We start from the raw sequence: 16,389 nt of genomic DNA, 5'->3' as shown, positions 1-16,389 counted from the left end.
GTTTGATCGCCGGAGTCCAGTTACCCGGAGGCGGTTACGAACTCCCAGCCCCGCCCAACCCAGGCCTCGGCAGGCCCCGCCCCTGCCCGGCAGCCCAATCGAGAGTGCGCCTTTAAATCCCGCCCTCGCGAGACCCGCCTCAAACAAGCACCGCCCATAACTGACGGCCTCAGAGCCCCGCCCTCTGGGACCGCCTTTTCCCGGAGGAGCGGGAGCGGAAGCTGCACGCGGAAGCGCTGAGAGAGGCGCAGGGTCAGAGTTCGAAGGTCACGTAGGGCCGTCACCATGGTTAGGTGTTTGCCGCTTACTCCGGAGGACTACTGCCTCAGCGAAATGTCCGACATACCCGTCCAAAACAGTTCCGTCAATTCCGCGTTTCCAGGCCTTAAAAATAAGCGATCCGCGGTGGAATGGCCGCCAAAAACTTTTTAAGAGCCTATCTCAGGGCCTGAGGATCCAGGCCAGTCGTACAAGGCGTTCACCTTCCAGCACCCCACACCCACCCACCCATATTGATTGCTGAGTGCTTCCAAGGACATGGGCGACCCCAGATATGACCTAGCTGAGTTAAAGCTTGACTTGGTCCAGCTCGGAGTACTTACCGCACTAACTTTTCTGTGCCTTTAAGGAAGCCTGGTAATTTACTCCGCAGAAAATGTTTTTAGGTGAAGGGATTTCGCATGCTGAGAGAACTCCAGGTAGTGAAATAAGTTTTATCCAGTTTGTATAGGACCTAGTTTTGAAAAATTGAGAACCTTTTCAGAAACTCCTGGCTTCAGCTATGTTATAGACCTACCCCTGTGGTACCTCCTCGCCCACGGTATACAATCAGTGCTACTTAACTTCACTAGGCACTGAAAATCCTCAGAATCGGGTTTGGGGATGTAGCTCGGGTTATAGAGTGCTTGCCTAGCATGCACAAAACCCCGGGCTTGAACCCCAGACTGCATAAACTGTATGGTGGTATGCACCAAAAATCCCAGCACACAGGAGTAGGCAGGTGGGCCAGAAGTTCAGGGTCGTTCTCAGCTACACCACCAGCCGACTCTACAGGAGACCCTATATCAAAAGAAATCTGAGCTTTTTGTTAAAATGTGGTTATGATTCAATGAAATGGCAGGGTCCAAGATTCTGTATTTCTCTTTTGGTTCTTTGAGACAGGGTTTCTTTGTGTAGCCCTGGATGTCCTAGAACTAGGTCTGTAGACCAGGCTGGCCTCAAACTCACAGAAATCCACCTGCCTCTGCCTCTGCCTCTGCCTCCCAAGTGCTGAGATTAAAGGCATGTGCCAACACTGCCTGGCTTCATAGACCGCATTTCTAAGTAGACTGGGCAAAGACTTTTTCATAATAAAAATCCTTCACTTTGTTTTTATTCCCAACCAAATCAAATGATTGTGTGTGTGTGTGTGTGTGTGTGTGTGTGTGTGTGTGTGTGTGTGTGTGTGTGTGTGTGTGTGTGTCCTCCCACACCTGCTGGGAAAAGTAGAAAATGAACGTCCATCTCAGCCCTTTGTAACTGCACAAGCTCTCGGAGAAGAGCGGTGGAAAGTCAGGCTCCCCTGAGAACTTATTTCAAGGATCCCCGCCAGCCTTGTCCTTTACTCTGGAACTGTATTTAAATATAAACCACCAGTCTTCCTGGTCCTGTAGAAAACCTCAACAGTGGGGGGAAAAGGCAGGTTAGGATTGCAACTGACAGGCCAACCCAAGCTCTAAGGTAACACATTACTTTTAAGAAATAAATCCAAAGGGACAAGTTCCAGCATGGGGCCCCATAGTTCCTTGGTTAACTGTTTGGTGGGCCTAATGGTGGCCTTTTGGAGTCTACAAAAGAAAACAAGATAGCTCAGTGTGTTGCCTAGAGCAGACCCGCAGAGGATCATTCCTCAGCACAGAAGACCCTGAGAAGGCCAGAATTTCAGGGAAAGCAACATGGAGAGTCAGGTCACAGTGGAGGTATTTTCAGAGATGCTGGCACTGCTGATCCAACCTCTTTCAGCTGGAGCATCCAGGCAGCTGAAGGATGGATGCATCCGCCACAAGGATGTGGTGGTGAAGGTAGGCCCAGGGCACTAGCTAGACAGAGGAGCAAACAGTCTTAGCTAGCAGGACAGAAACAGATGCTCTACTAGAGACAGAAAGGTCCTGAGCATCTTGTACCCATCCTTGATAACTACTAAAAAAGACGATATAAAAAATTTCCCCTCTCAGAAAATGTTCCCCAAAAACTTGATCCTCGGAGTAGTGCTATTGGGAGGGAGTGAAGCTTTTGATAGGTCCTTAGGATCATAGGGTGGGACGTGGTCTTCAAAGGGAATTGTGGGACTCCAGCCCCTTCTTCCTCTTTGCTCCTTGGCTCTTTATGGAAGTGGTCTTGTTCTGCTACACACCCCCACCATGCTGTGTTGTCCTGTCACGGGCCTAAGGTAATAGGGCTAGTAGAATATGGACTGGAACTTCTTTTTTTTTTTTTTTTTTTTTTTTTGGTTTTTTTTTTCTGAGCTGGGGCCCGAACCCAGGGCCTTGCGCTTCCTAGGCAAGCGCTGAACCACTGAGCCAAATCCCCAACCCCGGACTGGAACTTCTAAACTGGGCCAAACAGACCTTTTCTTATAGCGCTCCCTGTGACAGACACTAAAATAAAGGTATCTATAAGTGGGATGGAGAGATGATTTGGTGGCTAAGCACACTGCTCTTGCACAGGACTCAAGTCCCAGCACTCACATCAGGTGCCTCAGAACAACTTCAGTCCCAAGGGAATATGACACCTTCCTCTGCCTTTGTTAGACACCACATTTATGTTCAGAAACACACAGGCACATATATACAGAATTTTAAAACAAATTTTAGAAATATAAAAGTATCCACAAGATACCATAGAGAAACCAGAAATCTTTTAATGGATGGAGGGATCAATAAAGATTTCTGAGCTGGGACCAGCCTGGTCTACAGAGCAAATTCCAGGACAGCCAAGGCTACACAGAGAAACCCTGTCTCGAAAAAAACCCAACCAACCAAACAAACAAATGAATAGAGTTCTGAGTGGAGGGTATGACGTGGATGAGAATCAAATCAGTGTCACTGAATCACCAAACATAAAACCAAAGCTCTTCTGTGATCACTGTCTTTACATACATGGTCTAACAGGTGAACGATCTAAAGTTTATAGTTTGCCAGTGGAGCAGAAGCTGGTGTAAAGACATGGGATTAGGTCCTAGGAGTTAGGCTTCCTAGCCCACAAGAAACTTCAGTTCTTTAATTTGTTTCTGGGTTTGCAGTGACAAAGGATTGGCAAAGAGGCGCTTACGGAGTTTGGAAAGGCTCTTTTGGAAGGAAAAAGACTTGCAGTGTTTACAGCTTTTCTTGGGTTCGGCCATCAAAGCGCTTGCCAGATGTTTCCTTCTACTTTCTAAGCTAGGGAGTCGTATCTGTAAGGCCTCTTTGCTCTGGACTGGGGCTGTAACCGGGTCGGCAGTGTGCTCGCCAAGCATGGGTGGAGCCCTGAGTTCCATCCCTAGCACCACATAAAGCTGGGTGTGGTCCTGCATGCCCGTTATCTCAGCACTTGGGAGGGGAAGGCAGGAGAAGCACAAGTTTAATTTTGTTATTGGCAACACTGTGCATAAGATACAGTCTCCAAAAAATGGGGGAGGGGCTCCTTCGCTCAAAGAGCATGACAGCTAAGCATGAGTGTACTGGCCAGTGAGTCTCCTGCAGGGTCAGCCAAGTCTGACTTGCTGTTGTGTAGAGCCAAAGCTTGCTGTTATGTTTTCCTTATGTCCTGTAACAGCATCAGTGTTTGACAATGGAGAATCGGATAACATGCATGAAACAGTGTTGCACTGTCATTAAAAAGGATGTTGCAGGGATGGGACTCATAAGTCAAGGCTGCTTTCTGATTGTATTGGTTACTTTTTCGGATGATGTGACAAAATGTGATGACCAAAGCAATTTAGAAAAGAAAGCAAACTGGGTGTGGTGGTGCAGGCTTTTGGTCTGAGCACTCAGGAGATAGCTCTGTGAGCTCAAGGCCTGCCTGGTCTATGAAGCAGTTCCAGGACAGTCAAGACTGTTACACAAAGAAACCATGTCTTAAAAACAAACAAATGAACAAATAAACAAACAAACATGGCTGAAGAGATGGCTCAGTGGTTGCTCTTCCAGAGGTCCTGAGTTCAATTCCCAGCACCTATATGGTGGCTCACAACCATCTGTAATGGGATCCAATGCCCTCTTCTGAAGATAGCTACAGTGTACTCATAAATAAAAAAATAAATGAATTTTTAAAAACAAACAAAACCATTTTAATTTGCCTTATGATTTGAAAGGGTTAGAGCCCACGATGGGGGTAAAAGGTGTGGTGAGGACAGCTTAACGCGGTATCTACAGTCATCTTCCACCCCCACCCCTCAGCATTCTGAATTACTGATTTCTGTGTTTTACCAAATCTTTCCTAGATCCTCAGCATATGTCTTCCACCCTGTCCAACTGGCTTCCCTGCATGGACCACCCTAGCCAATCCTCCTTGGCATCACCACCACCACCACCACCACCACCACCACCACCACCACCACCACCACCACCACCAGAAAGCAAATCAGAACACTTCCACCCACTAACCCAAGTGCCCTCACTTATATTCATCAGGGGACTTCAGAATGTGGCTCTCCGGGCTTCTCAGAACTGTCTCAGGAACTCTGAGCTGAGTTTGAGATAGGAGAGTAGAACGAGGCACTTCTACCTTCCCCTCCATCCCGACTTCGCAAGCAGCTCTGCTTTGTATCGAGTGACCGCAGACTTTCCTGTAAAGCGCTCCACCGCTCTACATAGTCTAAAAACCGATAACTTTTAGAAAAGCCCGTCTAAACCGCTTAGTGTAGCGTGGTTTTTACTTAACTATCTGTCCCCACCTAGCAATAGCCCAAGTATCAAGGGATGACCTTGTATTTATATTTCTCTTGCCACCAGCTCCCACAAGCAAGGGTTATGGGTCTGCACCACCAAGCCTCGCTCAGTAGCGACTGTCCAGAGCCACATCCGCACTCCCTTAGAAGCAGGAGATGGCTTCCCAGCTCTTCTTCCGAATCACTCATCTTTTTAAGCTACTTAGCCACGCTTCTCCTCTCAGCCAATCCTATTGAGAGGCTGAGTGAGCGTCACGAGTTTCTGGGCAGATCAGGGGACTTCTCGGCGCAGCACTGGCGCACAGCGCCACACAGCGCCCCTTGCAGGTGCGCGGACTCAACGGTTGGAGCACGTGGCGGTTTCCAGCGCGGTGCGACGTCGCTGTTCAGTCTGAGGTCCCCAAGCATCGAGGAGGAGCCGTCAGTGAGACAGGAGGGACAAGCAGACCGCTCCGACTCAGTGAGGATTTGGGTCCTATTTGGTTTCCTTGGGTTTATGTCGGTTTGTGAAATCCAGGAGAGGGTCCGCTGGTGCGGGGAGTTCGCCCACACGCCTGCAAGTATTTGTTTCCCCATCTGTTTTCAAATGTTTTAAATACTGCTTTTAAATGCCTTCAGGCTCAGCTGTATGCTCGACACTTTCCCAGCTAGAAGGAACCTCCTTACCAGCAAAGGCTGGCCTTTCGTTCCCCCATCCAAGTGTTTGCTCCCTCAAGTATTTGCATTTTCTTTGGTTCCACCATTGGTAATTGCTATAACCATTCCGGAAAGTCTGTAGGAACCCATCAGTGAATAAAACACGGGGCCCTTCCTTCATGGTGTTTATAGTCCGGGGAAGAGGTTTGGAAAAATGTTCCTGGCATGCTACCGCCACCGCCGCCGCCGCCACCACCACCACCACCACCACATACCCCCACCACTACCACTACCACCACCACCACCACAAACCATTGTCAAGAGAGATCTTTATTAAGTGGCCAAAGATGTTTCTCAACTCAGAGCTGGCTGATGGCGGTGGTCATGTTTTCTGTGACAAAGTCAGGACCTTCCAGGACTCAGGGTTAGGTTGTGCTGCGCGCCCCCCCCCTCGCCCCCCCTCGCCCCCCCCCTCCCCGCCTTTTGCTAATCTCATGGCCTGATGATTGAAGTCACTGCTGTTCTAGGTGACTTTAAAAGGGGATGGGCCCCAGCTCGGAAAAAAAAAAAAAAAAAAAAAAAAAAAAAAAAAAAAAAAAAAGGATGGGCTCTAGGTCAACTTAACCCTGTATTATTTTGGATCCAAGTGTTTTCAAATGGTCCCATATATCTGCATGCAACACTGTGTCTGAAGACAGAGGCAGGGCTGTTTATCCTTTCCAATCACCCATCAAGGCTGGAGTGAAGAGTGTTTTCAGTAGAAACAGTCTTCAGGATAAAAAAAAAAAAAAAAAAGTAACCCAGGCAGTCCTTCTCAACTCACACGGTCCATTGCAATCTATGGCAGAGCTACTGGGAGACCAACACTGCATTGCTACGCTGTGTGGTGTTCACAATGAGTTAATTTAAGTTAATTGAGAACAAATGAAATTGCGTGTGTGGGGAGGTGTGGTATTTAGGTTTTCTCCTTGGTAGCACTTACAGGGAGGGCCTGGCCACCTAAATGTGTTAGAGTTGATGCATACGATAGGAAAAGGAAACGGTCTCGTGGATTGACGCTGTGGGTGCTAAGGGTTGAACAGAGAGCATCCAGGGTGGGTAGACCTCACAAGATAAGAACAGAGAGCAAAAAGAGGAAGGAGGGGGTGACTCCCAGGCAGAGAGGCAAAGGGTAGAGTGTGGCTCCTGCTTTGGAGAAACCGCAAGAACCCCTGAATACGAGCGGGCTGCAAGAACCCAACACCCAGAGCATATAATGTGGCTGAAGCTGTACATCGGGGTTAGGTCCTGTCCCACAGCCAGTCTCCAAGGGTCTGGAGCGTGGGCCTAAACTTTCTAATAGTTCAATCCTAGGTGGTCCTGGTGTTGCACTCCTGTAGTCCCAGCGTTAGGGAGAGGTAGGAGGATCAGGAGTTTAAAGTCATCCACACCTACAAAGCAAGTTCAAGGCCAGCCAGCCTGAGCCACACAAGACTTTGTCTCGAAATAACAAAGCCAAAGAAAAACACAGTTTAAGTTCTCCAAGTTGGGGTGTGATCTACAGAATAAACCCAAGGAATTTAAACGGATTCAAAGCTAGTTTGTCCTAAAGTTGCTGCTTTCTTCCTCAACAAAACATGGATAAAACCTCATGTTTCAGAGTCAGGTCCTAAGTGTGCTGACGGCAATGATGAAGGATTAGAGCTGTGGGTATGACAGGCAGATGGGAGGAGGGTGTGGCACATCAGAGTGCACAGTGTCTGGGAACCTGGTGTGGTGGCATTAGCCTTTAACCCAGTATTTGACAAACCGAGTCAGGAGGGCTGTGAGTTCAAGGTCAGCCTAGGATAAATTCGGATTGGCCTGGGCTGTAGAGCAAGATCCTGTCTCGAAAGAAAGAAGGGGGGAGGGGGGGTGGGGGAAGGAAAGGACACAGGTGTGGAAATGAGGGAGGGGTGAGGGGCGATGACCGAAAAGAACCCTCACTCTTCCCTCCTTTCTTGTGCCTGCTTAAGGGCACAGATAGATACTAACAGCCACCACAAGGAAAACCAACCAGTTTGCAGGACAACCAACCAGAGACTGCAGGAACAGTAGCTGTTTCTTTGAGCCAACGTCTCTCACTCAACTTGGGCTGCTGACCAGCAGGGCTGCTGACATCCCCGGCCCTTCTCAGGACGGATTTTTATTTGGCTGCTGGGATTTTGAACTCAGGTCATCCACATGCCCAACCAGTATTGTCTACATCTTATGGAAAGCTCACAAACTATTTAGAACGTCTTCCTCCCGACATGCACCAGTGTGAATGCAGTGCAGGGTGGGCGAGCACTCTGCCCCTGAGGAACATCCTCAGATCTCACCTTGCATCACAGACAGCATTTAGTGAAGATATCCTTTTACATTTGGCTCTCCTACCAAAGGTCAAGGAATGCCTTGCTACAGGATAAAGGTGCTTCTTCCCGATGGATGGCCGTAGTTGTCCTGGAACTTGCTCTCTAGACCAGGCTGGCCTCGAACTCAGAGAAAGCCCCCCACCTCTGCCTTTCGAGTGCCGGCAGCACCTGGCAGTTCCTTCCCCATGTTACAGAGAGCCTGGCATACTCAACAGTAAGTTTACAAAAACGCATGGATGCCATCTGTCTCTCAGAGTCGTTACCCAGCTTGCGCTGGAAATCCCCACAGAGTCTGGTTAAGGTATTTTTCCTTAAGTAATGGCAGCTCTTAGGAAAGAGCTGTAAATCACTGGAGCTAAGTTTAGGAACTCCTGTGACTAATATTTTCTTTTTATTTTTTGCACACAAAAGTAAAAGGATAATTTGACAAAATTATTTTTCTTGTGTAATTTTAAAGCCAGTTACAAGTCACTTCCAACAGAATTTTGAATAATGGTATACCATTATTCACCTCTGGAATAAACTCACAGCCTCTCAAAAAATGTGATTTGTTTGTTTGTTTGTTTGTTTGTTTAGACAGGTTCTCTGTAGCCTTAGCTGGCTTGGAACTCAGTTTGTAGATAGGCTGCCCATGAATTCATAGAGATCCATCTGCCCCTGCCTCTGCCCCTGTCCCTGCCCCCCTCCCTCTACCCTCCCTCCTCCCCCTTTTTCCCCCTCCCTCCCCCTGTCTCTGCCTCTGCCCCTGCCTCTGCCCCTGCCCCTGCCCACCCTATCCCCTACCTCCTGCTCCCCCTGCTCCCCCTGCCTCTGCCTCCTCTGCCCCCTGACCCCTACCTCCAAGTGCTAGCACTAAAGGTGTGCTTCACCTTGCCCAGTTTAAAGTGGTTATTTTGGAAAAGTAACATTCACTTGGAAGTATTGCTTTTGATATGCCTGTTACACGCATACAAAAAAGGACCAAAATAAAACAAATGGAACAACCCTCGAATCACAACAAAGCAAGAATGCTCCTTCCAGGCTGGAGATGAGGCTGAGAGTAGCGCCTACTCGGACACCAGAAGCCTCACTTGTGCTCGGCGGGGGAAACAGATAAAGAGGGGAGGAAACGGGAGCAGAGGAAACTTTTCGAAGTTAGTTTAGATGGGGGTCTTCATTTTGTTTGAATGAAAAGATACAGAACAAGGACGGGTGACCTAAGCAGGGACTGGGGAGACAGAAGCTGGAGCCAGCGGAAGGGGAAGCATTTGCTTGTTGGATGTGGTGGATCAGGGAGAGACACTGGTTTTGAGAGATGTTTCCCAGAGGTTCTAAAGGGGCCAGGTAGAAACATTTTCTCCCTTACGTCAGAGAGCGAGCTTCCAGCGACTGTGTTTGCTGGGTTCGGGGTCACTCTGCACCGAACGCGGCCAACTGCACACTGCCAGATTTCTTCAGAACCATCACCATGTTTCATGGTTCCCTGCTGACACACTTTTTTTTTTTTTTTTTTGGACAAGACAGACTCGTAAAAGGATATGTACAGTACAGCCCCACGGGAAACCGTGATCAAACATTCCAGTCCTCCTCACGTCTTCCCTGTCCTGAGCAAGAACCAAACTTAATCAGTTGGATGCAGGAAGTTTTCAATACACCACACTGAGGGTCTTGCTCTAGTGAGGTTTATCTTTCATGTATGTGTATATGTGTAGGAACATGCATGTGTGTGCGTGTGCGTGTGCGTGTGTGTGTGTGTTTTCCAGTCCTTTTCTTTTTTGAGATGAAGTCTCATGCAGCCCAGGCTGACCTCCAGCTCTCCAAGGACAATAAAGGAGGATGACCTTGAACTCCTGAACTCCTGATCCTCCCGCTCCCACCTCAGGTGCTTGTCTGTAGGCAGGAACTTCAGCAAATGGCTCCCTTTACACATCTCTATAAAACTAGTCTGCAGGTTGGAGTGCTGGCGCGGAGGTTAAGAGCACTGGTTGCGGGTTGGGGACTTAGCTCAGTGGTAGAGCACTTGCCTAGCAAGCGCAACGCCCTGGGTTCGATCCCCAGCTCGGGAAAAAAAAAAAAAAAAGCACCGTTGCTCTTGCAGAGAACTGGAGTTGGACTCCCCGAGCCTCCATGGTTGATCACCGTCTTCCATACCTCCAGTCACAGGGCACTCAATGTTGCATCCCCACCGGCACCAGGAACATATGCAGAACACAGCACACAAACAAGGAAATCACTCGTACACATAAGTTATTATGGGAATTTAATGAAGCAATATCTCTCTAGCACTTCTTTCTTTCCTTTTCCCCAGCTTTTGGACTTTCTCCCAAGAATGAAAATGCTTCTGTTGGGTATCTGGACGCTGCTGGCCTTGATCCCTTGTCCAGGTGAGGTATCGAGACAAGCGTCTTTAGCCACTCTGTGCCAGGACACACGGGCGTGGTCACACAGCAGGGGATGGGTGGTGATGGTCAGTCTCAGCTGACTCTGTGGGTTTGAGGGGATGGGGTGGTGATGGTTAGTCTCAGCTGACTCTGTGGGTTTGAGGCTGGCCTGGTCTGCAGAGCAGTTCCAGTGTAGCCAGGGCTGAAGGAGAAAATGACCTGAGCTCACACATTCATGCTCCTGATCGGAGATGCTCGTGCTGCGTTCCTCGGGCTCCTCCTCCCTTGACTTCCCTCTGGCGATGAGAAGAGAAGCTTTCTTGAACTGTGAGGGGAAATGAAAACCTCTCCCCTTCATTGCTTTTGTCAGGTTACTTTATCATGGAAACAGAGAAAGGAATCAAGACGGGTGGGAATCCGAAGCAGGCTGACACCCTTCATCTGGACCCTGGGAGAGACACTTAGGACACAGAATCCTTACACTTAATTATTAATGTATCCCAGATGAAGAGAGTGTCAGAGCCTTGGCACTCGCCAAAGGGATTGTGTCTTCTCTACCGGGCTCTTTACATGGCCCTGTTTCTTCCTCTTCTCTGTCTCTGTCTGTCTGTCTGTCTCTCACCCTCCCTCATACACACATAATGATAAGTGATTTAAATATGTGTGTGTCTACACACATATACTAACAAATTTTTCAAAACCCCCTGGGTTTTTTGTTTTGTTTTCTGTTTTTGTTTTGTTTTGATTTGTTTTGAGACAGGGTTTCTCTGTGTAGCCCTGGCTGTCCTGGAGCTCACTCTGTAGACCAAGTTGGCCTCTAACCCATAGAGGTCCTCTTCCCTCTGCCTCCCAATTCCTGGGACTAAAGGCCTACACCCCAACCACCCTGACAGTTTTATAAAGTGATAGGGATTGAGCCCAAGCTTTGTGCACGTTAAGCAAACAATGGACCGGGTAAGTTACATCCTCAAGCTCCTTTTTCATTTCCTCAAAAATATTTCTCTTGGGGCTGGAGAGACGGTTCAGGCATTAAGAGTATGGTTGCTTTTTTAGAGAACCTCGACTTGGTTCTCAGGACCTGCATGGCCATTCACAATCATCCCACACTTCTGTTCCAGGGGATCCAACACCTTCTAATTTCCACATGCAGTTGGTGCAAAGACATACATACAGGGCCCTTTCACTGGGCCCCACCTTCTATAGGTCGTACCACCTCCCAGTAGTGCCACAGCGGGCAGGCAACAAGCTTTTAACATATGGGCTTCTGAGGACACTTAAGATCTACACCATAATATAGGCTAAACTTGCAAACATTGAAACAAATTCATTTTATCAGCATCACAAAGCAAAATGGGGCAATCTCAGAAGAGGGAGAAAATTCTGTGGTAGACAGTAAGTGTGGGAGTTACCCTGAGGTCTGTAGTTCTCACGGCCCTGTGAGTAGGGTTCCCAAGAGGCTTGTTTTGTTCTCAGGCATACTTCAGGTGCCCGCTAGCTGGCAGCCACCCTGTCTGAGGTGGGAGCTGGGGTCTGCAGTTTCACAGCCATTCCAGGTGATTCTGGAGAAGGTAGCCCTTACCTATCCTTTGAGAGAAATACTGCTTTGGAGTGGAAGACCCCATTAGGGTCTTTAGTCCCTGATCCCAGACAGCTACAGAGCCCTCTAGAAGCTTACAAAGAGAATGCTTCAGGGTGTGACTCCTGGAAACGCCTTAGATTCTGTGGTGAGACTACGGACAGGAGGGAAAGGAGCGAGGGAGGGTCAGGGCCTCCCTCGGTGATTCAAGGGCTGACTCCCAGGTCCTGGTTATTCTCAGCAGGTTCCCGCTTCTCTAGCCTAGATCGCGTGTACAGAGGGGCCTCTGGGTGCATTCCGGATCTCCCGGTCCTCACCAGCATTTTTGGCATGTGTGCTTCTTTTCAGGGACCACAGAAGTGCTGTTTCAGGTGTCTGTTCATCCAAATCAGGCCCTGGTAGAGTTCGGACACTCCCTAACCATCAACTGCAGTACCACTTGCCCGGACCCCGGGCCCAGTGGAATCGAGACCTTCTTAAAGAAAACCCAGCTAAGCAGAGGGTCCCAGTGGAAGGAGTTCCTCCTGGAGGGCATCACAGAGAACTCTGTGCTGCAATGCTTCTTCTCTTGTGCGGGGGTGCAGAAAGACACAGCACTTGACATCACCATGTACCGTGAGTACGGTGGAGGCCTTAGAAGAAGAAAGAAATGGGGAGACAGGAAGGCATCCTATTTAGGAAGAATTAGGAAGTTTTCTTAGGGGAGAGAGTTACCCACACGCACACACCAAGTAAAGATTCAACCATACTGTTAGGATTCCTTCCCTTTTGTACAGGATGCCTTCCGAGTTTACACCATAAGCCATGGGGCATTTTTTTATAAGATTTATTTTATGTATATGAGCACACTGTAGCTGTCCTCAGACACCAGAAGAGGGCATCGGATCTCATTACAGATGGTTGTGAGCCATCATGTGGTTGCTGGGAATTGAACTCAGGACCTCTGGAAGAGCAGACGGTGCTCTAACCACTGAGCCATCTCTCCAGCGCCACGGGGCATCCTTGAGACACACAGACCTTACAGGGATCAGATGGTGGGAATGCCAGCCTCTGAGTGACCAGACATGCGTAGATGAGTGTTGCGTTATTCGCTGCCAGCTCTTGGGATAACCAGGTAGTGCAGAGAGGACAGTCCTTTGAGCTGGGGCCGTTAGAGCAGGTGAGGCCCTGAGCTGTGGTCCCACAGAGCAGGAAAGAGGCTTTGAGGTGTTGGGACTGGATCTCACGGGGGCCATCTTGCATCACAAAGGTAAAAATCAGTGGGATCTGTGGGGAAGGGTGTAGTGATTTTTGTGTACTGCTAAAGACCTAACCCCAAGCTGCTGAAACCTCTCTGAAAAGATATAAAATGCTACAGAATGGCAGGAATGATCAAAGCAGAGGACTTCCTGTTAGCTGTCACAATTCTTGGCCATGGCCACCTTCAGTGGACAGAGAGCTGGAAGGCTATCTCATGCCCTGAAGCTTTAAGGGCCGCAGTCACTTTGCACTGAGACATGTCCTTCTGGAGGTGAGTGGCTCTTACGAAGGCTGCCTTTTTGTCTTAAAGAACCACCAGAGCAGGTGATCCTGGACCTGCAGCCTGAGTGGGTGGCCATTGATGAAGCCTTCACAGTGAAGTGTCATGTGCCTAGTGTGGCACCCCTGCAGAGCCTCACCCTTACCCTCCTCCAGGGTGACCGAGAACTGCACAGGAAAGACTTCCTGAGTTTATCTTTGGTGTCCCAAAGAGCTGAGGTCACCGTCAATGTCAGAGCCCAGCGGGAGAACGACAGGCACAATTTCTCCTGCCGAGCGGAACTGGATCTGAGCCCACACGGTGGGGGTTTGTTTCATGGCAGCTCAGCCACCAAGCAACTCCGGATCTTTGGTGAGTCAGGGTCCCGTCATGAAGGGAGCCCAGGGCCTGCTTTGTCCTTTGGGACTCTGTTACCTCAGGGTTTAGGGGTGAGGGTGACTGAGCCTCACCTCTGGTTCACCATCAGCCCTGATCCCTTCCACAGTGTCCCATGTGACACGTGACTATGGCTTTCCTCTTTTCTCTTTCCCAACTACTTGGCAGAATTCTCTCAAAATCCCCAGATCTTGGTGCCTTCACTGCTGGAAGTTGGGATGGCCGAGACTATGAGCTGTGAGGTGGTTAGGGTGTTTCCAGCCCAGGAAGCTGTCTTCCGAATGTTTCTGGAAGACCAGGAGCTGAGCCCTTTCTCCTCCTGGAAAGGAGATGCGGCATGGGCCAGTGCTACCATTCAGGCCATGGAGACCGGTGACCAGGAGCTGACCTGCCTTGTGTCTGTGGGTCCTGTGGAGCAGAAAGCAAGAAAACCAGTGCATGTCTACAGTAAGTGACCCGCCCCTTCTCCCTACAGGGTCTCTGCTAGGGGGAGGTCGCATAGCAGAGTGTCTGGACAGTGTGCAAATACTCCCCCTTGCTAACCTCCACTGGGTGTCTACACACGTGAGCATTAGCTTTCCTCTCTCTGGTGGAGCTGGGTTGGAGACCTGATTGGGACTTTGGCTCTCCGTGGCCTCCACCTTCAGTTCCTAACTTGTCCCACTGATAGGGAAATTGTAGGTGCTTGAACTTCATTCTAAAATAAGCATTTGAATGAGTAAGAAATCTGCACGATAAGGAGACATCTTGTCCTCACCGGAAAGACCTAATGTGACCAGGCTATAATGTTGAAGGGAAGCTCCCGGTTCTTAAGCTGCCTTGTTGCCTCCTCTCTTCAGCCTTTAGAAGCAGTGACCTTATCCCAAGCGTCTCCTGACATCGTCTACTCGAGGAGACCTCCAGCAAGAAGGGGACTGAAGTGCACACCAGGCTTGAATATGTGTCCACTGCTCTTTTCCCTTTCTTTGTAGGTTTCCCTCCGCCAGTCCTGGAGATAGAAGATGCTTACCCACAGGCAGGGACAGACGTTAATGTGACCTGCTCAGGTCACGTGCTAACATCGCCCAGCCCTACTCTTCGGCTCCAGGGATCCCTAAACCTCTCTGCTCCCGGGGAGCCTGCCTGGCTTCGGTTTACTGCCAGGGAGGAAGATGATGGCCGGACTCTCTCCTGTGAGGCCTCTTTGGTGGTGCAGGGCCAGCGACTGGTCAAAACCACCAAGATCCAGCTTCATGTGTTATGTGAGTGGAGGGTCTATCCCCCTGGACAAAGTGAAGATACTTAGTTTCCCTTCCAGAGATGTTGGCTTTGTTAGTAGAGGGGCCACTCTTTTCCAGTTGGAAAAACTCAGAGAAGAAAATGACTCACACCAAGCTTGTCCTGCCCTCAGGAAACTGAGTGGGAGCAAGGGAGAGGCAGCCCAGAAAGGAACGGGGTCCCTGTGGTCAGGCACTGTTGGTTGAGAACAGCGGCTGCAGACATAAGAGGAAACAGCTGAGGCTGACACTAAGGAGAGAAACCTCCAAAATTCCACATCAAAATGTGTGGGGTTGGGGATTTAGCTCAGTGGTAGAGCACTTGCCTAGCAAGCGCAAGGCCCTGGGTTCAGTCCCCAGCTCTGAAAAAAAGAAAAAAGAAAAGAAAAGAAAAAAAATTCGTGTTTTGGAAAACAAGGAAATCCTTATTTCTGAATTTACCCCTTGCCCATCGAGAACCTAAAATGGGGAAGCCTGCTGGGTCTCACTGACAAGGCTGTGTTATCACTTAGCCTGTGTCCACCGAAATACCTAGGCTGCGTCTCATACCCTTCGCTGTAAGGAAGGGATGAGAGGCTTTGGTTAAGGCCAGGAGGGAGCTGATTCTCTTCCTTGTGAGGAAGACAGTGCTGGGATGGGGGAACAGCATTTGAGTTGATGGGGAAGGAGCTGTGAACGGAAATGAGACGGGAACGGGACTTAGAACTGGGCTCCTGGCGGGACTCTCTTGCAGACAAGCCAAGGTTTCAGGAATCCGACTGCCCTGGCAACCAGATATGGGTAGAAGGGATGGATCAGATGCTTGCCTGCATCCCAGAGGGAAACCCCATCCCGGCTTTGGTGTGTATCTGGAATGGGATGACCTTTGACCTTGCGGTACCTCAGAAGGCCACCCAGAACCACACAGGAACTTACAGCTGCACAGCCACCAACTCCCTAGGCTCTGTCAGCAAAGACATCGCTGTCCTTGTCCAAGGTACCCACTGCACCAGCTGCCAGCTCGGGCAGAGAGGCCCCCCAGGGATTGGGGTTCTCACACAGCATAGAGGGAGGAGAGATGCTCCCCGGCTGGAGTGTGAGGTGTGGGCTTGGTGGCTTGGGGAGGGATGACTTTCTTGTCCGCAGCCCGCCGTCCCCAGTCCTGTCTTCTGTGCCCACACAGGCCTGCATGAGGGAATCAGCTCGTCCACCATCTTCATCATCATCATTTTCACCCTCGGCATGGCTGTGATCACCATAGCATTATATCTGAACTACCAGCCCTGCAAAAGAAACGGTAGGAAACGGACGCACAGGCAGAAAGACCAGAGCAAAGGCGGGGAGAGACAGTTCTCGGATATACAGGCCGAGGAGTGCCACGCGCACCTCTGCTGACCACAGCCAGCTTTC

The 16,389-nt window shown here is 49.7% G+C and overlaps 1 protein-coding gene across 1 annotated transcript; it reads left to right on the top strand.

The window, feature by feature from the left end:
• The first annotated feature begins 10,222 nt into the window (after positions 1 to 10,222).
• Positions 10,223 to 16,389, top strand: LOC116910548 (intercellular adhesion molecule 5). The gene is made up of 7 exons (XM_032914455.1): positions 10,223 to 10,277; positions 12,199 to 12,465; positions 13,400 to 13,720; positions 13,913 to 14,191; positions 14,716 to 14,985; positions 15,734 to 15,976; positions 16,163 to 16,389. Exons 1-7 carry the CDS (start codon positions 10,223 to 10,225, stop codon positions 16,372 to 16,374), a joined length of 1,647 nt encoding a protein of 548 aa, XP_032770346.1. The 3' UTR covers positions 16,375 to 16,389.

The sequence above is a fragment of the Rattus rattus genome, chromosome 9, assembly GCF_011064425.1.
Source record: "Rattus rattus isolate New Zealand chromosome 9, Rrattus_CSIRO_v1, whole genome shotgun sequence".
In the NCBI taxonomy this organism is placed as follows: domain Eukaryota; kingdom Metazoa; phylum Chordata; class Mammalia; order Rodentia; family Muridae; genus Rattus; species Rattus rattus.
This window is presented reverse-complemented; position numbering and strand designations above follow the sequence as displayed.

What these genes read in the sequence shown, in the direction of transcription:
- LOC116910548 (XM_032914455.1), top strand. Translation starts at nt 10,223, where the DNA reads ATGAAAATGCTTCTGTTGGGTATCTGGACGCTGCTGGCCTTGATCCCT. An exon ending in GATCCAGCTTCATGTGTTAT is followed by an intron (nt 14,986 to 15,733) that starts GTGAGTGGAGGG and finishes ACTCTCTTGCAG; the next exon opens with ACAAGCCAAGGTTTCAGGAA. An exon ending in CATCGCTGTCCTTGTCCAAG is followed by an intron (nt 15,977 to 16,162) that starts GTACCCACTGCA and finishes GTGCCCACACAG; the next exon opens with GCCTGCATGAGGGAATCAGC.